The 23132-nt window shown below is 43.7% G+C and overlaps 1 protein-coding gene across 6 annotated transcripts in view; it reads left to right on the top strand.

Moving 5' to 3' along the window:
* Nucleotides 1-9344, top strand: part of KCNS3 (potassium voltage-gated channel modifier subfamily S member 3) — a 46974-nt gene extending 37630 nt beyond the window's left edge. For 5 of the 6 annotated variants that reach the window (XM_006051889.4, XM_006051888.4, XM_045162301.1 and 2 more), the window contains one exon: nucleotides 7331-9344. In XM_006051889.4, coding sequence (XP_006051951.1) covers nucleotides 7390-8865 — 1476 coding nt within the window. In that variant the 5' untranslated portion in view covers nucleotides 7331-7389 and the 3' untranslated portion in view covers nucleotides 8866-9344. Of the gene's footprint in view, nucleotides 1-5942; nucleotides 6815-7330 lie in introns of those variants that run through there. The other variant, XM_044926221.2, reaches the window with a different exon arrangement.
* Nucleotides 9345-23132: the final 13788 nt, after the last annotated feature.

Here is a 23132-nt window from a genome sequence, read left to right as displayed (position 1 = left end):
TCCATCCGGAGGCACATTCTGGCTTGTCTCTTTTTGTTACACTGGCTTGAACAGTGAGTTCAGGTATTGTTCCTCTGAACTAACCATTGTGGAGTTCCCTATTCGTTTTTTAACTGGGTTTTAGCAGCCGTTTATGAGCACACTCAGATCTGTTATTTTATTATGAGTTGCACAATGCTGAGATTTTAATTCTATCATCCCTTCACTGTTTTCCAAATTGGTCACACCATTTTCCACTACTACTCATTATGCTTGAAGGTTCTGATTTCTCTGCATCATCACAAACACTTAGTGTTAAAACATAAGACTTGTATTATTATTACTTTTTGATTATATCCATCCTAGTTGTGTGAAATGGTATCTCATTGTGACTCTGACTTGTGTTTCCTAGTGACCGATGATGTTGAGCATCTTTTCATGTGCCTTTTTGGCCATTTATATATCTTTGAAGAAATGTCTATAAAATCCTTTGCCCATTTGTCTTTTTACTGTTGTAAGAGTTTTTTATTTTTTAAATCTATTCTGGATTCTAGACTCCTATTAGATCTATCAAGTCAAGTCAAGTGTTAGTCACTCAGTTGTGTCTGACTCTTTGCAAACTCATGGACCACCAGGCTCCTCTGTCCATGGAATTCTCCAGGCTAAGAATTCTGGAGTGGGTTGCCATTCCCTTCTTCAGGGGATCTTCCTGACCCAGGGATTGAACTCGTGTCTCCTGCATTGGAGGCAGATTCTTCACCATCTGAGTGAACCCCAGGGAAGCCCAATAACTTGCAAATATTTTCTCCTAAATTGTGGGCAGTTTTGCTCAGTATTTCCAAATTCCCCTTCATAAGAATTTCCCTTCATTTTGTTTCCCCAATTGCAGTGTGCAAAAGTACCTGCTTCCCCACATACTTAGTAATAGAGTATGTAGCTCAGTTTTTGTATTTTTTTCCCCATTTTGTTATTAGATATGATTTGTTGTTGTTTAGTCACTAAGTCATGTCTGACTCTGTGACCCCATCGTCTGAAGCCCTCCAGGCTCCTCTGTCCATGGGATTTCCCAGGCAAGAATACTGGAGTGGGTTGCCATTTCATTCTTCAGGGGATCTTCCCGACCCAGGGATCGAACTCACGTCTCCTGCTTGGCAGGTGAATTCTTTACCACTGAACCACCTGGGAAGCCCATTAGATATGATACTGCTCCATAATTTTAATGTGCATTTATCTTACTATGAGCAAGGTAGAACATTGTTTTCCTATTTTAAGATCCATTGACATTTTTTTTGGTAAACTGTCTATTCATATCTGGCCCATTTTTCTATATTGTTTTTCTCTTTTTCTTCTCAGTCTAAAGCCTTTTATATGCTATGTATATTAACCACTTGTTTGTGATATAAGTGGCAAATTTTTTTTTTTAACATTGCTCATGGCATGGTTTTCCATACCAAATTTTACTTTTATGTAATCAAAACCTTTTTTTTGTATTTTTAGTCAAAATTAAAGAGATTTGTCTCACAGAGAAATTGACCCAAATCTTTATTTAGTATTTGTATAATTCTCTCTCTAAATATGGTTTACACTATATGTATATTATGAACATTCCTTTATATGTTCATTTATGTATCAGTTCAGTTCAGTTCAGTCGCTCAGTCGTGTCCGACTCTTTGCGACCCCATGAATCGCAGCACGCCAGGCCTCCCTGTCCATCACCAACTCCTGCAGTTCACTCAAACTCACGTCCATCGAGTCGGTGATGCCATCCAGCCATCTCATCCTCTGTCGTCCCCTTCTCCTCCTGCCCCCAATCCCTCCCAGCATCAGAGTCTTTTCCAGTGAGTCAACTCTTCGCATGAGGTAGCCAGAGTACTGGAGTTTCAGCCTTAGCATCATTCCTTCCAAAGAACACCCAGGACTGATCTCCTTCAGAATGGACTGGTTGGATCTCCTTGCAGTCCAAGGGACTCTCAAGAGTCTTCTCCAACACCACAGTTCAAAAGCATCAATTCTTCGGTGCTCAGCCTTCTTCACAGTCCAACTCTCACATCCATACATGACCACAGGAAAAACCATAGCCTTGACTAGCCGGACCTTTGTTGGCAAAGTAATGTCTCTGCTTTTCAATATGCTATCTAGGTATAGCTTCATGTATAAAATATATGTAAGATAATTATATATAAGGTATACTATAAGTATATATTAAATATATATATATAAATATACCTTTGACACATAGTATTTTCTGAATGGGAATGAATGATGCTGTTAAATGCTGGCCTGAATATAGCAGTCTTGTAAATAACCATGGTCGTTATCTGCTCTTCTTTCTTACTCCTTCGAGTGGGTGAACCAGCACACTGCAGAGCAGAGGGGCTGACATAGGGAGCCCTGGCTTGGGTTTTGCTCTAACCCTTAATAGCTGTGTGGTGCCCATCTCTTCTAATCCTGCTTCCTCACCTGCAAAATCTCAAGGTAATAGTGAGGAGCAGATGATATAAGGACCGATTGTAATTGGCCAGGGACTAGCTTCATGTAAGGGAACCTTGCTACAGTTTATAATGGTGAGGTCTTCTTCTTCCCTGCTCTCCATAAGCTGTTGTGGGCTGGATGCAGCCAAGGAAACCAACGGTGTACTCTGGCAGCCATGATGTGGAGAATCTCATCTTGTCCTCTGAGCTGAAGCATCTGATCTGATATAGAAATGCTTTCTTTTTTCTCTCCTCTAAAAGTCCCATAATGAGAGATCCCTGGTTTTATGATGTATGTTGCTATTGTGATTAGGCTTTGTGGAATGAGGGCTTCCCTGGTGGCTCAGGTGGTAAAGAATCTGCTTGCCAAGCAGGAGACCCAGGTTTGATCCCTGGGTTGGGAAGATTCCCCTGGAGGAGGGACTGTCAACCCACTCCAGTATTCTTGCCTGGAGAATTCCACGGACAGAGGAGCCTGGTGGGCTATAGTCTATGGGGTCAAAAAGAGTTGGACATGACTGAGCGACTAACACTTTTTGCAGAATGCATGGACCTCAGAACAGGCTCCTTTTTACTGGCATAAAGTGAATACAAAGCAAGGAGGACAGATCAGGAAGATGGCAATTATGGTTGATAACAATGTTCTTTGGAAAAGTGATTTTGGAACAGTTGGGAAATGGATGGCACACTTTCTGATTATGAGACTGACTTCAGCAGGTTGTATCATGAAGGGAGACAGTGGCTTTCAACCATTGTGGGTTTCTGGGAAAGCTAAGGAGATAAAAAATAATCCACCAGAAGAAAATGTCCATGAAAGCCTTAATGCTAGCTTCACTAAAACTCGTTCCTTGGAACATTTTACTCTTGTACTTGCCATGAACATAAGCCTGCTTTCAGAGATCTGAGGTTCCATAAATATTTGGACCACGCCATGAGCTCTGATTTAGGCCCTTCAAAGAAGATCTCTAACTAAAAATAGAAAGCTGAGGCAGGAAAAAAATCATGTCTTTTGGAGAGGTCAGCACATCTGTGAAGTGTTTTGCTATGCCAGGCCGTGGTCTCTGGTTTCACGGGAACATTGTCAGTGCTGGTGTGTCCAGAGCAAATGGAGCAAATAGCCTTGTATTCTCTCTCACATGGAGCTTCCTCCTAGGGTGGATGGCAGAGGGCTGTGTTTTCAGGCTGTGTTCTCTGGAGTGTCCTTTTCAGAGGTGGAATCTCTTGTCTCGCTGACAGCTTCGTCTCTTTGTAAACATAAGGACAAGAAATTCCTACCTGGCCTTACGTTTCCTCTAATGATGTCATCCGGCTGTGCAGAGTAGAAAACACATCTTCCTTTTGACTTTCTTCTTCCTTATCTTTTCCTTCCAATCAATGACCAAGTCCTCTTGATTCTACTTTATTTGTTGTTCAGTCACTAAGTCATGTTCAACTCTTTGCAACCCCATGAACTTCAGCATGCCAGCCTTCCCTGTCCTTTGCTATCTCCCAGAGCTTGCTCAAACTCATATCCATTGAGTCAGTGATGCCATCCAACCATGTCATCCTCTGTTACCCTCTTCTCTTCCTGCCTTCAATCTTTCCCATCATCAAGGTCTTTTCCAATGAGTCAGCCCTTCACATCAGATGGCCAAAGTATTGGAGCTTCAGCTTCAGCATATTTCCTTTAGGATTGACTGGTTTGATCTCCTTGCTGTCTAAGGGACTCTCAAATCTTCTCCAGCACCACAGTTCAAGAGCATCAATTCTTTGGTGATCAACTTTTTTTATGGTCCAACTCTCACATCCATACATGACTACTGGAAAAACCATAGCTATGACTATATGGCCCTTTGTTGGCAAAGTGATATCTCTGCTTCTTAATACCCTGTCTAGGTTTATCATAGCTTTTCTTGAAAGAAGCAAGTGTCTTATAATTTTGTGGCTATGGTAACCATCTGCAGTGATTTTGGAGCCCAGGAAAATAAAATCTGTCACTGTTTCTACTTTTTACCCTTCTGTTTGGCATGAAGTGATGGGACTGAATGCTATGATCTTTGTTTTTTGAATGTTGAGTTTTAAGCCAGCTTTTTCACTCTCCTCTTTCACCTTCATCAAGAGGCTCTTTAGTTCTTCACTTTCTGCCATTAAAGTGGTATCATCTGCATGTCTGAGGTTATTGATATTTCTGGGCAGTCTTGATTCCAGTTTGTGAGTCATCCAGCCTAGCATTTCATATGATGTACTCTGCATATAAAGTTAAATAAGCAGAGTGACAATATACAGCATTGATATGCTCCTTTCCCAATTTTGAACTAGTCCATTTTTCCTTGTCCAGTTCTAACTGTTCCTTCTTGTCCTGCATACAGGTTTCACAGGAGGGCAGGTAAGGTGATCTGGTATTCGTATCTCTTTAAGAATTTCCCACAGTTTGTTGTGATCCACACAGTCAAGGCTTTAGCATAGTAAATGAAGCAGAAGTAGATGTTTTTTTGGGATTCCCTTGCTTTTTCTATGATCCAGTGGATGTTGGCAATTTGATCTCTGATTCCTCTTGCCTTTTCTACATCCAGCTTGAACATCTGGAAGTTCTGTGTTCACATACTGCTGAAGCCTAGGTTGGAGAATTTTGAGCATTACCTTGCTAGCATGTGAAATGAGTGCAGTTTTATGGTAATTTGAACATTCTTTGGCATTGCCTTTCTTTGGGATTGGAATGAAAACTGACCTTTTTCCAGTTCTGTGGCCACTGCTGAGTTTTCCAAATTTACTGGCATATTGAGTGGAACACTTTCACAGCTATAAAATTCTTGAATTTGTCACCTCCTCTTTATACACACCACTGATGTATGAGTTTGCGTTCTCTCACTCGTTCTGTTGTAACCCTACCTCTTTGGCCCCAGTCATTCCTGACAACAGTCTTCTATCCTGCTGTCAGTGGGGTCTTTCTAAGTTATAGTCACAAATACAGCCATGTTCACTTATTGATTAAGGTGATTTAGCAGTCTCATCTACAGGATCAAGTCCATACTCTTTTTTTTTTTTAATATTTTTTTTGATGTGGACCATTTTTAAAAAGTCTTAAGTGAATTTTGTTACAATATTGCTTCTCTTTTATGTTTTGTTTTTTCTTGCCACAAGGCATGTGGGATCTTAGCTCCTCAACCAGGGATCCAGCCTGCACAACCTGCAGGTGAAGTCTTAGCCACGGGACCACCAGGGAAGTCCCATGTCTAGACTCTTTAGATTGATTCACAATTCTCTTTGCAGTCTGACTTGTCCCCACCTTTTGATGCCCAATGTTGGGAATGTCCTTTGCCCCCATTGCTCAGCTCTGCTTAAACCTTTAACATTTACCTAAATAGAACCTCTGCTAGGAAGCTTCTCCGGACAGAGGATTGGTGGTTCCCCAGTAACCCCAAAGATGCTTGACTCACTTTGGTAATAATACTACTACCTATATTGGGTTATTGGATTATAGTAAGGAAAAAAACCAGAAAGGGGGTGGGAGGGATATGTGTGTAGTGGATATAGCATGAGCTTTGGAGTTTATCAACCTGGGTTTAAACCATGGCTTTACCATTTGCTTATCTTGTGATCTTGGACTTAACTTCTCTGAGTGTTTACTTTCCTATACATCTACTGTGTAGTATTGAAAGGATGAAATCACATGATATATGCAAAAATTCATTAGTACTTGGTTGGAACTCAGTACGTGACAATCTCCTGCCTTTCTTTTATTTGCATCATCAGCTCTGAGGAATCAGCATTGTATTGGATGATGGTAAAAACCTACTATTTTCTCTCTGAGAAACAGTTTTGGTACATCTTGGTTAGAGTCAAGACTAAAATAGCCTGTATATGCTGGGCCAGTATAGACTTGAGTATCAAAGATTGGGAGTGTGTAGGAGACTGTTTGTGAAGGGAGGAAGGAGATGGCAGAGGAGCATAGTTGTGTCAGGAAACTGATACTGCAATTAACATAAAAAGGTTTCCCTAAGTCACTTTCTTCCCTTGTGGATGTACCTGAAACCCCATCCCATGAAGTGTAACTGTATCTTTAAGATACTAATGGGACAAGGAGGTAATTATATCCTCTTGATTGTCCACATCCAAATGTGGGAAATAGAGCTTTCTCTAAAAGGAGTGAAACATGGGAGCGTAAGAAGAAACCTACATCTTTTGTAAGAGCTGATCTGAGCCCCAGTGATGTGTGGCTTATGTACGAGGTGCAGAGCAGAGAGCTGTTCCTGAATGTGCTTGACCAAGCCATAGGGAACAGGAGAGATGAGCTGCGAGCCAGGCAGCAAATAGCCTGCCACGTTTGAACTGAGCATTTCCAAATGAAGAAGCCTTGTGGCTGAGGTTGGAGATGCTTGTATTGAGTAAGTGATCTCAAATGCATTGCTTTTGGGGTATGGCATGCTATTATGAATGCTTCAAAAATAGAGAAATAGGAATTGGAAATTCATAAAAATTATATGGCAGTCTTTTCCAAAAAATGGATATATAAACCCATTTTTTAAAAACTAAAAACCTATTTTATGTTGAATTTCTTATTGTCGAAGGGGGATAGTATATTCTTTTTTATTTTGTTTTCTATTTTGCTTTCTTTTTTTTTTTTAATGGTATGTAGTCTTTCTTTTTTAATAAGATGACTTTTGTTTCATTTATTTATTTTTTCTGGTTGAGTTATGAGGCACGTGGGATCTCAGTTCCCCAACCAGGGATCCAATCCGCAACCCCTGCGTTGGAGGTGTGGCATCCCAACCCCTGGACCGCCAGAAAAGTCCCTCTGTTTTTGCTTTTAATGTAGCCCATTATCCTGGAAAGGGCAGATTAAAAATAAGCTTGGCACGGCTGCTCGGAACAGGGCTCACGCCGTCTTGTGTTCCTTCCAGGGCCAGCGTGAACTCCCTCGTCTACCTTCCCAGCCAGCTCTCCACCGCCTGGATCCACCATGGTGTTTGGTGAGTTTTTCCATCGCCCTGGACCAGACGAGGAACTTGTCAACTTGAACGTGGGGGGCTTTAAGCAGACGGTCGACCAGAGCACCCTCTTGCGCTTCCCTCACACCAGACTTGGGAAACTGCTTAGCTGCCACTCTGAAGAGGCCATCCTGGAGCTATGCGATGACTACAGCGTGGCTGATAAAGAGTACTACTTTGATCGCAACCCCTCGCTGTTCAGATACGTCTTGAACTTCTATTACACGGGGAAGCTGCACGTCATGGAGGAGCTGTGCGTGTTCTCGTTCTGCCAGGAGATTGAGTACTGGGGCATCAACGAGCTCTTCCTGGATTCCTGCTGCAGTAATCGCTACCAGGAGCGGAAGGAGGAGAACCACGAGAAGGACTGGGACCAGAAGAGCAACGACGTGAGTACCGACTCCTCCTTCGAAGAGTCGTCTCTGTTCGAGAAGGAGCTGGAGAAGTTTGACAAGCTGCGATTTGGCCAGCTCCGGAAGAAGATCTGGATCCGGATGGAGAACCCAGCCTACTGCCTGTCGGCCAAGCTCATTGCCATCTCTTCCCTGAGCGTGGTGCTGGCCTCCATCGTGGCCATGTGCATCCACAGCATGTCGGAGTTCCAGAACGAGGACGGGGAGGTGGACGACCCTGTGCTGGAAGGTGTGGAGATCGCGTGCATCGCCTGGTTCACGGGCGAGCTGGCCATCCGGCTGGTTACCGCTCCCTGTCAAAAGAAATTCTGGAAGAACCCCCTGAACATAATTGACTTTGTGTCCATCGTTCCCTTTTATGCCACGTTGGCTGTAGACACCAAGGAGGAAGAGAGTGAGGACATCGAGAACATGGGCAAAGTGGTCCAGATCCTCAGGCTCATGAGGATTTTCCGAATTCTCAAGCTTGCCCGGCACTCGGTGGGACTTCGGTCTCTCGGTGCCACACTGAGGCATAGCTACCACGAGGTTGGCCTGCTGCTTCTCTTCCTGTCGGTGGGCATCTCCATCTTTTCTGTGCTTATCTACTCTGTGGAGAAGGACGACCACACCTCCAGCCTCACCAGCATCCCCGTCTGCTGGTGGTGGGCCACCATCAGCATGACGACCGTGGGCTATGGAGACACCCACCCGGTCACCTTGGTGGGAAAGCTGATCGCCAGCACGTGCATCATCTGTGGCATCTTGGTGGTGGCCCTTCCCATCACCATTATCTTCAACAAGTTCTCCAAGTACTACCAGAAGCAAAAGGACATCGATGTGGACCAGTGTAGTGAGGACCCGCCAGAGAAGTGTCAGGAGCTCCCTTACTTTAACATTAGAGACATTTATGCTCAGCGGATGCACGCCTTCATCACCAGTCTCTCTTCGGTGGGAATCATGGTGAGCGACCCTGACTCCACAGACGCTTCAAGCATTGAAGACAACGAGGATGTTTATAACACAGCATCCTTGGAGAACTGCCCCCCAACGTGAGCAGGGACCTTTGTGCCTGGACCGCGTGTCCCTTCCCGATGTTAGGTTAACACAGCTTTATCAACCTCAATGGGTTCGTTAAAATCATTTACTTCTCAGGGTGTACTCTTCAGCCATAGTTGGACATTTCATTGCTCTGAAATTACAGAAATGTCTTTATTTTTCTCAGTGAGGCGAATGAAATGCCTTGCTCTGAAATTTATTTTTTACAAGAGAGTTGTGATATGATTTTGATTTTGCAAAAAAAAAAAAAAAATTATGGTATATGGTATTAGGTGGGATTTCTTGCTCCGGCTTCTGTATCATTCTGTGTTTATCATTTACTCACATTGAGCTAACTGACAAGTAGAATCAAAGGCCCAGCTGGAGGCTACATGCATGTAAGATCCACAAAATGAGACAATGCATGTCAATCCATGTTCACATTCTAGACATGGACAATAGGAGCCTAATAAATTGCCTAATTCAGTACAGAGAATGTCTTGGTGGTATGTTTTTATGTAAAGTAACTATATTTCAATACGTTCACAATCGACTTGGTAGAGAAAATGCTCTTTTTAGCACATCAAGAGCCCTTTCTGTTTGTTTTTGAATTTTGGATATACATCATCAGTGGGCTAGTTCTTCTGTTTAGTACCGTTGGTGGAGGTTTGCAGGTGGAAGGGTCATGTTCATGATTAAACCACACTTCCCGGTGTAACCTGATTATGCATGTACATGTTTAGGACATACTCAAATTGGTATATGTGCATGAAACATGTGCCCCTACAGATCTGTTTCCAGTATTTATTTTCTAATTTCAACTGCTAGAATAAAACCTCATCACCTGAAAATTGTGGAGCAGAGTAAACCTACACATTCACAGACAGAGATAACATTCAGTGGCTGGAAGGAAAGAGAAATGCTGTACAAACCCACAGATGTGACTCACCGTGGCCAGAGGAGTGAGACTTAAATCACTGAACACGGCTATGCCAGCAGCTGTGAAATGAGCTAGTATTTAAAAATAGCCTGAGAGGCAGCCATGTCCACCTCTTATGTTTCTACTCTTCATAACAGGAGAAGGCATATTAATACATACTCATTTCCAGAGCAGTGACAGCAGTTCTATCCAATGTGAAGAGAATGTAGCTAAAATCTTAATTTTGGAGATGCATGGCTTCCCTGGTGGCTCAGACAGTAAAGAATCTGCCTGCAATGAGGGAGACCTGGGTTCGATCCCTGGGTTGGGAAGATCCCCTGGAGGAGGGCATGGCAGTTCACTCCAGTATCCTTTCCTAGAGAATCCCCATGGACAGAGGGGCCTGGCGGGCTACAGTCCATGCAGTTGCAGAGTCGGACATGACTGAGCCAGTAAGCACCACCAATGACGACTCTAACTCATGCTGTCAGATTGGGCTCTTCCTGTGAGATCTTCTAAATGGAGGAGCTGCGTGGATTTATGATCCAGCTTTTTAGGTTTGCAGATGTGTTTTGTTGAAAGAAGGTTGTTCTCTCTAGGTTATCTGATGAAGGTAATTTTTGGACTCACCACTCCTGCTGTTTCCTTGACTTTTGAGATGGTTACAACTAACAGGATTTATAGTCACTTTTAAATCTGGAGGCTTATTACATGTATATGTGTCATCTCCTGGGACTTCCCTAGTGGCTCAGTTGGTAAAGAATCCACCTGCAGTGCAGAAGACCCGGGTTTGATCCCTGGGTCAGGAAGATCCCCTGGAGAAGGGAAAGGCTGCTCACTCCAGTATTCGTGCCTGGACAGAGGAGCCTGGTGGGCTACTGCCCATTTGAAGAAATGTTTCCTTTTTCCCGAATGCCTTTGATGTTGGCATAATTATGTTGACTTTGAAGCATGGCAATAGGATTTGGAACCCAATTTTATTTAAGACTTCCCAAATAGTAATGAAGTAATTGAAGACTGCTTAGATAGTAATAGTGATAGCAGTAGTCATAGTAATAACAATAGTAGTGGTAATAAACAGCAACAGCAATAATAATAATAAGCTACTATGTAAAGGCTTTACTTATATAATCTCATTTATTCCTTACAACATCCCTAGCAGCAAGGTTTGATTAACGTCCGGTCTGGGGGATGGGGGAGAGCAGGGAGGGGGTAGGGAGTGAGTGTTTTAATAGGGACAGAGTTTCAGTGTAGGAAAAGTTCAGGAGATGGGTGATGGTGAGAATTACACAACCACGTGAATGTGTTTAGTGCTACTCTACAGTTAAACATGGTTAAAATAGTGCATTTTCTGTTTTGTGACTTTTACCACAATTAAAAAATGAGGACACAGGTCATAGGAAAATAGCTCGAGTTCTCATGGCAAGTAACAGACTTGGGCTCAGATCCTGGGAGCCAGACTCCGGAGCCTGTCGCTGGAACCCTGCACTGCACTGCCTCCTGCTGCGCTGGGTTCAGGAGTGGATTTAAGGATGCGTCAGGGCCATGTGCATCTGAAGAGGCAAAAAGCAACAGACTCTGTCAGACGTTGATTTTTCCAGTACGTGAGTAGAAAGGGAAAATACTGGCATATGTACCTTCCTCCTCCTGACTCACAAAGCTAACACAGTTGTTGACAGGGCAGGGTTTTCTAGAAGCTGGAGCAGCCTCTAAGGGTCCTTCCCTGATCCTGAGTGGCAGATGCAGTGGGAAACTTATGGTTCTATAAGAATCCAGAGCATCTCCCAATTAGTAGGTCCTTAAGAAGAGCTTTCTGGATCCTTTTACTCTTGAGTTCTAACAAGCTGTAAAGGACTTGTGTTTCTGCCTGATGTTCAGTGGCTTGATGGTGTCTGACTCTGTGACCCCATGGACTGCAGCTTGCCAGGTCTCCCTGTCCCCTACCATCTCCTGGAGTTTGCCCAAGTTCATGTCCATTGAATCGGTGACACTATCCAGCCATCCTCACCGGTATCATGTGTTAATTCCTAGGAGTGGCTGGCCAGAGCACGTGATGGTGTGTGGAGTGAGTGGTGGGCTTTGCCAGCTGGAACTCTCTCTCCCAGAGCCTCACTTCAGTCCTTGCCATGCTCTTCAGTTGAAATTTGTGCCGCATCGTTAAGGCTCTAGCAACAGAGCTTCAGACTCTTCTTGTGTTTATGCCTCTCTCGGCTTTCCTGGGATGCATGCAGGTCACCTGTTGGTCATCCCCATGTGGTGAGATGGGGGTTCCTTCCTGAGGGAGGAGCTGAGTCAGTGGCTGAATGCCCACTGCATAGGGATTCTGGAGGTGGAGTGGGTGCTGAGGGCAGAGGAGGAAGCCAGGCAACCTGCCCTAACCAGCATGGCTTCTCTTGGAGCTGTTGAGTCCCAGCCACTGGGGTTCATTTGTTCCAGTGGGACCAGATAACCTTGCAGAATTTTGTCTTCTCGTTCTTTGAAATTCCTGTCCCTACCTTGTGGCCACTTCCTCCATTTCCTTGGATTTGTTGTATCATTCTCAACAGCAGTTCCTATGTTGCTTTGGAATGTCCTTGGAGCACCCAAGGACCTATCCACCAGGCATGATTTTCTCCCTGTCATTCCTTCCCCTTTGGAAATAGTTTTAGTTTCTTGTGTCTCCACTCAGCACGACCTGAGTGCTTACTGGGGTGTGTGCTCAGGGCAGGCACTGAAAATATAAGAATGAGACATAGTCATTGCCCTCAGGGAGTCTTTAAAAGGCTGATAAGAGATGGATAAATCCATTGACTTGCATGTGTGTGTGTATGTGTGTACATGTGAGAGAGAGAGAGAAGGAAGGCTTCCTGGAGGAGGTGACATCCTCTGTTGGGGATCATTGGTCTCAGAATGTGGTGAGTTCAGTTCAGTCTTAGGGATAAAAACTTTGCTGATTGAGGACAGGTCCCAGTCACAGACATGGTTAATCTCTGCCTTCAGGGCTTCTTTCCCCACCCCTGCTGATCACCCCTCTTTAGTTAAATGATCTTCTGCCTTTAGTTGTAATGATCCCCTTTTTTTACTGTGGGGGTTTGCTGCTGCTGCTAAGTTGCTTCAGTCGTGTCTGACTTTGTGCGACCCCATAGACGGCAGCCCACCAGGCTCCCCCGTCCCTGGGATTCTCCAGACAAGAACACTGGAGTGGGTTGCCATTTACTTCTCCAATGTATGAAAGTGAAAAGTGAAAGTGAAGTCACTCAGTCATGTCCGACTCCTAGTAGCCTCATGGACTGCAGCCCACCAGGCCCCTCAGTCCATGGGATTTTCCAGGCAAGAGTACTGGAGTGGGTTGCCATTGCCTTCTCTGAGTGTGGAGGTTTAGCGATGCCCATGTAGGTGGACTTTGTGTCTTTTTGCTTGCTTGTCCTCTTTTTGGTTTGTTTGCTGTTGCCGGCAATATTTGGTCACAGTTGCTTTTGTATGTGCCTGAGCTCATCCTCCTGTGTTGATCTGATATTTAACTTAGAGTTTTGGGGGCACTTGGTATTGTCCCCATCTAGAGGATCAAGATGAGCCATTGCCTTGGAACTTCCATGCTCTGAGACCCCTGTTCTATTTTATAGAGATTGATTGATGTTATTGAAGAAGGTTTTCTAACATCCAGAAAGGGATTATTCATGCTATTATTTTGATCTAGAATAATAGCAGTTTCAATATGGTTCAATTTAAGGTTAAAGGTTTGCCTCGTGTTAGCAAAAAGGAATTCTCAAGTTCTTAGGCAAACTCTGTGGCTGGTCCCATCTGTATGTCTAGTTTAAGGAAGAAGTGGGCATCAGGAGGGGCTTCCCAGGCAGTGTTAGTGATAAAGAACCTGCTTGCCAATGCAGGAGACAGGGGTTCGATCCCTGGGTCAGGAAGATCCCCTGGAGGAGGGCATGAATACTCCAGTATTCTTGTCTGGAGAATCCCATGGACAGAGAAGCCTGGTGGGCTACAGTCCATGGGGTTGCAAAGAGTCGGGCATGACTGAGTGCCTGCCCGGGTCACCTGGGAAGCCCACCATGTAGCTATAGTAGTAGTAGTTTAGTCGTTAAGTTGTGTCCGACTCTTGCGACCCCGTGGACAGAGGAGCCTGGCAGGCTACAGTCCATGGGGTTCTCCAGGCAAGAATGCTGGAGTGGGTTGCCATTTCCTTCTCCAGGGATCTTCCTGACCCAGGAATCAAACCCGCGTCTCCTGCATTATGAGCCTGCTATTCAGCTTCTGCTATTATCGAAACATTTTCTCTTCCCCAACTCACTTCCTCTCCTCCCCAGGTTATTTTGAAGCAACTGTCAGTCATATCGTTGAATCTATAAGTATTTCAGTATATTTAAAAGAATACATTTTTTTCAGAACACAATTGCAGTGCCATTAGAAAACTTAAAAGTAATTTCTCAGTACTCTGAATGATACAGTCTTAGAAGATATTGCAGAGCCATTACTTTCCAGTTTCCTGGCGTCTTTGAACACCTAGTTCAGGTAAGAATTTCTACAGATCATGGCTAAAAGAATCACAGCAAAGCAAGGAGCCTCAAGAAGTAATTGAAGTGATTTCTGCTTAGACCTGCAAATTATCTGAGACACAACTATTTCCTCCAGATTTAAAAATCTCCAGAGGCTCAGCAAACACACCTTACAGCTTACATTTAATGTTACAGCTTATAGTTAAGTGTTGCCAACATGGCGGCTTAGATGGTAAAGAATCTGCCTGTAAAGGAGGAGACCTGAGCTTAATCCCTGGGTTAGGAAAATCCCCTAGAGAGGGGCATGGCTACCCACTCTAGTACTGTTGCCTGGGAAATCCCATGGACAGAGGAGCCTGGCAGGCTACAGTCCATGGCGTTGCAAAAGAGTGAGCAACTAACACTTTCAACACTTGTCAACAGCAGTTTCAAGGTCTTTCATCCTTGTTTCACTCTCCCTAAAGGTGGAACCAACTACAGCTGCCCCTGAATAAGGAATGTCTGTGTCTGAGCTATTCCGTTTCCATCCTGAGTTCTTGTGTCCTTAAAAAATCTCTAAACTCATCCTGAGGTCTCTAAAGAATCCCAGTTTTGAAAACTTAACTCAGTTTTTTTCCAGGAAGGTAAGCGAAGAAGATAAAATATTTATTAGGTGTTACTCAATTTGAACAACAGTCAAATGAAGGAAGGTATTAGTAGAGAGCTTAAACGACTTTCCCAAGAGTGATAGTTTCCTGAGGCTGCTGTGACAGGTCATCACCAACTGGGTGACTTAACACAATAGAAATTGATTCCGTCCCAGTTCTGGAGGCCAGAAATTTGAACTGAGTCTAAAAGAGGCTAAATTTGCGGTGCTGGCAGAGCTGCTTCTTCCGGAGGCCCTGGGCTTGGGGAAGTGGGGATCAGTTCTGTGCATCTTCCAGCCTCTGATGGCCGCCCGCATCCCTCAGCTTGTGGTGCACCACTCCAGCCTCTGCCAGTGTGATCACATTGCCTCCTCTTCTGTGTCACACCTCTCTCTGCCTCCCTTTTATAAAGATTCTTGTAATTACAGAGCTTCCCTTGTGGCTCAGCTGGTAAAGAATCTGCCTGCAATGTGGGAGACCCAGGTTCGATCCCTGGTTTAGGAAGATCCCCTGGAGAAGGGAAAGGCTACCCACTCTGGTATTCTGGCCTGGAGAATTCCATATAGTCCATGGGGTCACAAATAGTCGGACACAGCTGAGCGACTTTCACTTTGTGATTGCTGTTAGAATCCACTCAGATAATTCAGGGTAATCTCCCCATGTCAAGATCTCCAGTTTAACCAAAGCTGGAAGTACCTTTCCCTGTAAGGTAACAGTTCCAGCTGCCAGGAATGAGGCCCTAGATATCTTCCAGGGCCCATTTCAGCCTACTATTCCAAAAATTACACTGTTACTAAGAAGCTTTCATTTTATTTATTTATGGTTGTGTTGGGTCTTTGTTTCTTTGCTCAGATGTTCTCAAGTTGTGGCCAGCAGAGGCTGCTCTTCCTTGCAGTGCACGGGCTTCTCATTGTGGTGGCTTTTCTTGTTGTGGAGCACAGACTGTAGACACAAGGACTTCAGTAGTTGCAGCTGGTGGGCTCTAGAGCACGGACTCAGTTATTATGGTAGAGAGGCTTATTTGCTCCATGGCATGTGTAATCTTCCCAGACCAGGGATTGAACCTACATCCCCTGCACTGGCAGGTGGACTTTGTTATCCACTGCGCCACCAGAGAAGTCCAAGAAGCCTTCATTTCAATCATATGCTAATATAAATAATCTTATTGGTTGGGAGAAAGGAACATTGGATAAGAACATGGGTTTTGGCATCTGATAAGCTTGAGCTCTAATCCTAGCCTGGTCTGTAATCATAGACAAGCTCTTTAAACTCTCTTGAGTCTCATATTTTCATCTATGCATGGGGTTGATACTGATCTTCTCAGAGAGATAGTATAAGGATTAAATTGGCTAGTCAATATAAACTTTCTGGTGCAGTGCCTGGCATAGGATACACCCTATAAATGGTCTTCCATGTTATTTTAGTGCAAGGCATCTTTTGATTTATCTCAAGTGGTACCCAGGAAGGACCTGGTATTTTCTGTCTGATGTAGTACACTAATGAAATCAAACACAATTTCTACTGACACCTTTAAGACATTTACAGACAGGTGTCAGCAGAAAAATTATTTATGAAGTAGTATTGTGTGAAAAGACACTGACGCCAATACAAAATCAAGAAATATAAATCTAAAACAGAAGAATCACATTTAATGTTAGGTCAACTTTTAAGTCAGAGAAGGCAATGGCACCCCACACCAGTACTCTTGCTTGGAAAATCCCATGGATGGAGGAGCCTGGTGGGCTGCAGTCCATGGGGTCGCTAAGAGTCGGACATGACTGAGTGACTTCGTTTTCACTTCTCACTTTCATGCATTGGAGAAGGAAATGGCAACCCACTCCAGTGTTCTTGCCTGGAGAATCCCAGGGATGGGGGAGCCTGATGGGCTACTGTCTATGGGATCGCCAGAGTCGGACACGACTGAAGCGACTCAGCAGCAGCAGCAGCAACTTTTAAGTAGATAGTAAGGGCTTTTAGAAAACAGAAAATGTCACTGAGATGTAACGAATTTGAAGATGGAAAAAAGCATTGGATCTGGAGTCAGAATAACCTTTGTTCACATCCAGATCTGCTGATTTCTTTCTGAATGGACTTGGGAAGCCACTTCACCTCTCTAAGCCTCAGTGTCTTAATGTATGAAAAGGGAACAAGATTATGGTTGTGAGCATTTACAATTCTTCACATGTGTTCCACAAACACTGCATAGTAAGAAGCTATCATGAGGCCTTTTTATAAGCAAGGCAGAGAAGCAACTACATGTGGTGTCTATCTATGATGGATTTTACTGCCTCATTAAAAAAAAAAATCAATGAACATGGCTCCTGAAGCTTTTCGCAGCTTTATTTGAACACAGCTTTCTTTTCAAATGAATCCTGCAAGCTACCAATGTGAGTATACATTTTATTGTGAAGTTCCATGGTGCTGTAAGGCCAGATGTATGAAGCACGCAGAGCTCTTTTTCCAGTAGCAATTATCTGATGAAATTGCGCCTTGTCTGCAGCAGGCAAACCGGATCTATTCCCATTGGAGTAGTGAGCACGTGCTGTGGTATTTATAAACTGTAAAAGATGTTTGTCAGCATGCACAGCACATACTTTCATCCCTGAGTACTGGCAAGAAACAGCCTTATTGTTTCTGAAGAACTAATAATGGATTCATAAATCCTGTTAGCAAAGTTATTGCTGCATGGGATTCTCTCCATGGATGGTAATGATTCTAGGACGTGCAGTTCTGATTGTAGACTGAATTAAGTGCAGGGACCCAGATCAGACTCTTGGCCCATTCTTCCCTGGATCAGTCCCAGCAGATTCCAGAAGCAAGGGAAGAGTCATAGTGTACAGTCCTTGGTGACATAGAGAAGTTGGATCATGGAAGGTCAGCTCACTTACAGTTTTCATCTTCATCCCTGCCATTGCCCATCAAGAGAGCTTTCAGAACCATCTCAGATATATTTCGCTGCTATGCTGGCAGGTGGGATCTGCAAAGACAAGGACATTTGAATGTTTTTCAGGTCCTAAAGGGGGTTGGCTCAGTTAGGATAGGGGCAAGAGTGGTTCACAGTTTCTATACCTTTTGTCTCCTGGCCAACCCAGCTGCCTAGCTCGTGAAGGTGAACTACAAGTTCACAGCCATCGACCCAGACCCTCTTGTTCACAGCGATAGACTCAGGCCTTCTTCACCAATCCCTTCCAGCTTCCAATGCATCTGGGTGTGATCTGGCTCCTGACTCTCAGGTTTGACTTTTGTTTATCATCTTCCTATCAGTTCAGTTCAGTTCAGTCTCTCAGTTATGTCTGACTCTTTACCATGGACTGCAGCATGCCAGGCCTCCTTGTCCATCACCAACTCCCAGTTTACAGTCGGTGATGCCATCCAACCATCTCATCCTCTGTCGTCCCCTTCTCTTCTCGCCTTCAGTCTTTCCCAGCATCAGGGTCTTTTCCAATGAGTCAGCTCTTCGCATCAGGTGGCCAAAGTATTGGAGTTTCAGCTTCAACATCAGTCCTTCCAATGAATATTCAGGACTGATGTCCTTTAGGATGGACAGGTTTGATCTCCTTGTAGTCCAAGGGACTCTCAAGAGTCTTCTCCAACACCACAGTTCAAAAGCATCAATTCTTCTGTGCTTAGCTTTCTTTATAGTCCAACTGTCACATCCATACATGACTACTGGAAAAAACCATAGGCTTGACTAGACAGACCTTTGTTGGCAAAGTAATGTGGATCTTGGCAAGTGATTTCTCTCATAATTTGCCCTCATACCCTGTGTATATTTGTCTCTTCATTTCAAACCATTTTTAATGTGAATCTACCCCCAGCTGGCCTCTTAGGAAAACCCCAAACCCCAACCAGCCAGGGATTAGCCCAACCCCCTGAAAGTTCTGCAGGGAGAAATGACATTTCTGGCTGTTAAAATCCATGAGCTCAGCTGATTGATGTAGGACCAATTAGACTTCACTCTGGGCTTCATAGCAAGAGTTATCAGCTAACGGTGGGAGCCCAGGGTCAAACCTAAGAAAATGCATGATGGGTAGTAGGGTTTTGAATGGACCACCCTTCCCTTTGCATATTCTTGGGATCTCCAGTATAACTAGCAGTTATAACCAGCAGTCCCAGCTGCTTTTGGTGGTTAAGGAACTTTGTGGAGTTGGGTAGTTACTTGTGGTAGCTTCTTAGGTTGTTGTAAGAGGACCCTGAAGCTCTTAGGGCTTTTCAGCTAGCTCAGCAGAAAAGAATCCACCTGCCAATGCAGGAGATGCAGAGACACAGTTTTGATCCCTGGGTTGGGAAGTTCCCTGGAAAAGGAAATGACAACCCACTCCAGTATTCTTGTCTGAAAAATTCCGTGGACAGAGGAGTCTGGTGGGCTATAGTCCATAAGGTCACAAAAGAGTTGGATATGACTGAGTACTCACTCACTCGAGTACTTATTCTGTGTGATTGCTTTCAAGGATCCAGATTACTTATGATTTTGCCTGATTTACAATTTCATTTGTTCAATGTAAGTTTATTAAGGGCTCTATGTTAATATATATTTATTTAATACATATGTCTATATATTCTGATATACATGTGACGAGGACACAGATCCTGCTTCCAGGAAGCTCATGGTGTAATGGAATGGGCAACTGAGCTGAGGTGCCTGAGGGAGAGCAGGAACAGAGTACAAGCCTTGGAGGGACTTCCCTGGTTGTCCTGTGGTTAAGACTCCAAGCTTCCACTGCTGGGAGAACAAGTTGGATCCCTGGTTGGGGAACTAAGGTCCCACATGCCATGTGACACAGCCAAAAAAAAAAAAAAAATTAATAAAGCACAAGCCTTGGAGTATGGACCTTATTGAGGGTCTGGCTTCATCACTTACTTCTCTGATCGTGGTCAGATTATTGAACCTCTCTGAAGACCTCTGTTTTCTCAACTAGTCAAAAGGGGCTAATCCAGCCCATTTCACAAGGTTCAGATAATGCACATTAAAGATGCATGAAAAGAAAGTGAAAGTGAAAGTCATTCAGTCATGTCCAACTCTTTGTGACCCCAAGGACTATACAGTCCATGGAATTCTCCAGGCCAGAATACTGGAGTGGGTAGCCTTTCCCTTCTCCAGGAGATCTTCCCAATGCAAGGATCAAACCCAGGTCTCCCCCTTTGCAGGCAGATTCTTTACCAGCTGAGCCACAAGGGAAGCCCAAAGATGTGTAGTGGGGGCTCAATAAACATTATTTTCTTCTTCTTTCCATTAACCAGTATTGCACTCTTGGATAAGCTTTCTAGTTAAGAAGAACTGAAGCCTTGACATGTATTTAGTGAATCTGAATAATGTGGACAGAAAGCCAGATGATTCAGACTTCCCATCTTCTTGCTCATCACCTCATCCTTTGCCTGATAAATTTGTGTTGGCTCCTCAGAATGATATTAAATGCCCTTAGTGCTCTGAAGTCAAGAGCAACCTCTTCTACCCCTGACTGATTGCTGATACTGACCTTTTTATCTTCCCCTGATGATCATATGCATTCTGAATCAGGAGATCCCTGAACCACGGGAACTTCCTTGAGCAGCTATGGACTTGCTGAAGTTTGTGAGTTCAGTGTTGCCTTGTCAAACAATGAGGGATTCTAAAAACAACATGGGCCCAAAATAACTGCCTCATGAACGTATTTGAGTGATGACAGTCATCAGCATGGCCCATAAAAATTTCGGCAAAGGTTTCCAGCCTTCACTGAGTACCAGACTTTTACAATGGAGCCGCACAGTTTTGTCCTGGGATAAGCCTCCTTCATTTATGATGGTTAAATGCCTCAGTCCATCTCAGGATATCATCTGCAATCAGCAGATCTAATAAAGCTGGAGTTTTTTTTTTTTTTTTTTTTTTTTTAAGCTGGAGTTTTTAAAGTAATTTTGGTGCCTTTGGGATGTGCGGTTGCATTTGAAGTGGCAGCTGTACAGTAATAATATTACATATGTCCTTGGCATTGGTTTGAGTGCTTTATATAAATACACTCATTTAATCACACTCATTTAATCCTTACAACAACCCCATGAAGTAAGTTACTGCCTTTACCCTCATTTTACCATTAAGAAAACTAAAGAACAGAGGGATTATGAAACCTGCCCCAAGTCACCCAGCTGCTAATATGGAAGCTAGAATTTGAACCAAGGCAATTGGTTTGACCTCAGAATTCATGTTCTCAACTGTTACAATATATTGAAAAGAAAGTGTTAGTCACTCAGTCATGTTCGATTCTTTTGCAACCCCATGCCCCCCAGGTTATTCTTTTCGTGGGATTCTCCAGGCAAGAATACTGGAGTGGGTAGCCATTCCCTTCTCCAGGTAATCTTCCCCACCCAGGGATCAAAGCTGAGTCTTTTGCATTACAGGCAGATTCATTACCATCTGAGTCACCAGGGAAGCCCCACAATATACTGACTCAATACTAATTTAAGTCACACAGTTAATGGTTGTTCAGAAATTTGATTGATGAGATTTTGACTATCTCAAAAGGCTGAGTTTTTAACCTTCAGCCAAAGTGTGACTTCCAAATCTGAATGTTGAAAATTGGTTGTTCCTTTTCTTGTCATGGCTGTTTTTATGGAGACCCTGCTCTGTGATGAGGATTTTCTTAATTGGATGGGGAGAAGACTGGAGGATCATTAGATACAGTCCTATAGAGGACTGTGTAGAATCTGAAATTTTACCCTGTTTGCATGGTCATGAGTCTGTCTGCCATAGATTCACAGATGCTGGTGGAGAACACAGGATTCTGGGCTCAGAGACAATGGGCAGTTCATTAATCACAGCAATAACAGTCATCAGAGTGTCAGCGTTGACTCCTGTTTCCAAGCCCATTTCCTTAGGGTAATGCAAAGTGGGCCTGAAGAAGACACTAGAGCTGAGGGATCTCAGATGTCTTATATTGGGAAGTAAGCATGTCCACCCTTTGCCCCAGAGGGTGGCGTTAACTTTATTATACTGCACAGTTAGCAAACTTACCTTTTGTTTCCAGGCACCACCTGGAGATACTCTTTCCATTGTCTGGGGCTGTTTGTTCTACAAACATCCTTGAAAAGATAGTTTAGAATGAAGGCAATTCATGGGTCTCTTGTGTTTCTTCTCATCTTGTGAGCAAGAATTGTCTCCTAACAGGTCCCTAGACTCCTAAGAAGACTCTAGAATTTCATTGTGTGGGTATGAACAACAGACATGAGACAACGTCTGAGTAATATAGAGGGATTGTAGAGTTTGACAAATAGAAAGGGCCTCTTGGAGGGGAAAGTCATTGTGAGCTGCAGGGGGTATAGAAGTATGAAACAGGAGCTATTACACTAAGCAGAAGAAATTGGAGAGTGAAAAAAGGGTGAACATTTTACGTAGCGTCACAGCTGAGGCTAGGTGTTCAATCATACAGGGCTTTGCACTTGGGGTCAGACCTGAGCTCTAATCATGGCTCATTTGTTTGTTTGTTATGTGCCCTATGCAACCTCTATAAACCTTCTGGCTGTTGCTTATTGACTTTTTCTTTCCTTTTCTAAAGGGTATGAGTACTTATTACCTGCAGATGTAGAGGTCAGAATTTTGATCAAAATCATAGTGAAAAATGACAAGACCTTTGCCTATCTACACCCGCAATGCAGAGTTAAGAAAAAAGCTTCTTTGTATTGAGGAAAATGGTGATGTGGCCACAGTTACTCAGATTGTTTGAATAATTGCTGATCCTTCCTCTCTTAACCAGTGAGACACAAGCAAGCAATCTCCCTTCTCCAGTGAGTTTTCTTTGACTACCCAACTCAGCCTAGCCTTCTCTATCTGATCATGTTCCTGTTGCTCCCAGTCCCTCGGTTGTGCTCTTTGTCTAAGGGTGAAGTTCTGACTCCACAGCTCAGCTCACGTGACCTCTGTGAACTGGCCCAGCTCTGCCACTTCTGCTCCATCTCTTCTCTGCCCCTTAGACTTCACTAACCAGCTAGACTGAAAGTGGTATTGTTCGTACTCACACATACACACGCACAACTGGTTTTTCAGCTTTTCATGTTTTTGCTTACACTGCTCTGTCTCTCTGGAAAGCTTTCTTTCCTGCTCATTCGTGTTCATCCTTCATGAATCAGCTCCAGAATTCCTTCTCCTCTTCCCTTAAAAGTAAAACAACTAAACTTAATGTTCCTACTTAATTTCTCACTTTTTCCCTCTGATCTCTCCATCCATCCATCCACTCATCCATCCATCATCTATCTATATCTTGCTATATTTACTCCCATGGTAATATA

The sequence above is a fragment of the Bubalus bubalis genome, chromosome 12 (genome assembly GCF_019923935.1).
Source record: "Bubalus bubalis isolate 160015118507 breed Murrah chromosome 12, NDDB_SH_1, whole genome shotgun sequence".
NCBI classification, from domain to species: domain Eukaryota; kingdom Metazoa; phylum Chordata; class Mammalia; order Artiodactyla; family Bovidae; genus Bubalus; species Bubalus bubalis.
This window is presented reverse-complemented; position numbering and strand designations above follow the sequence as displayed.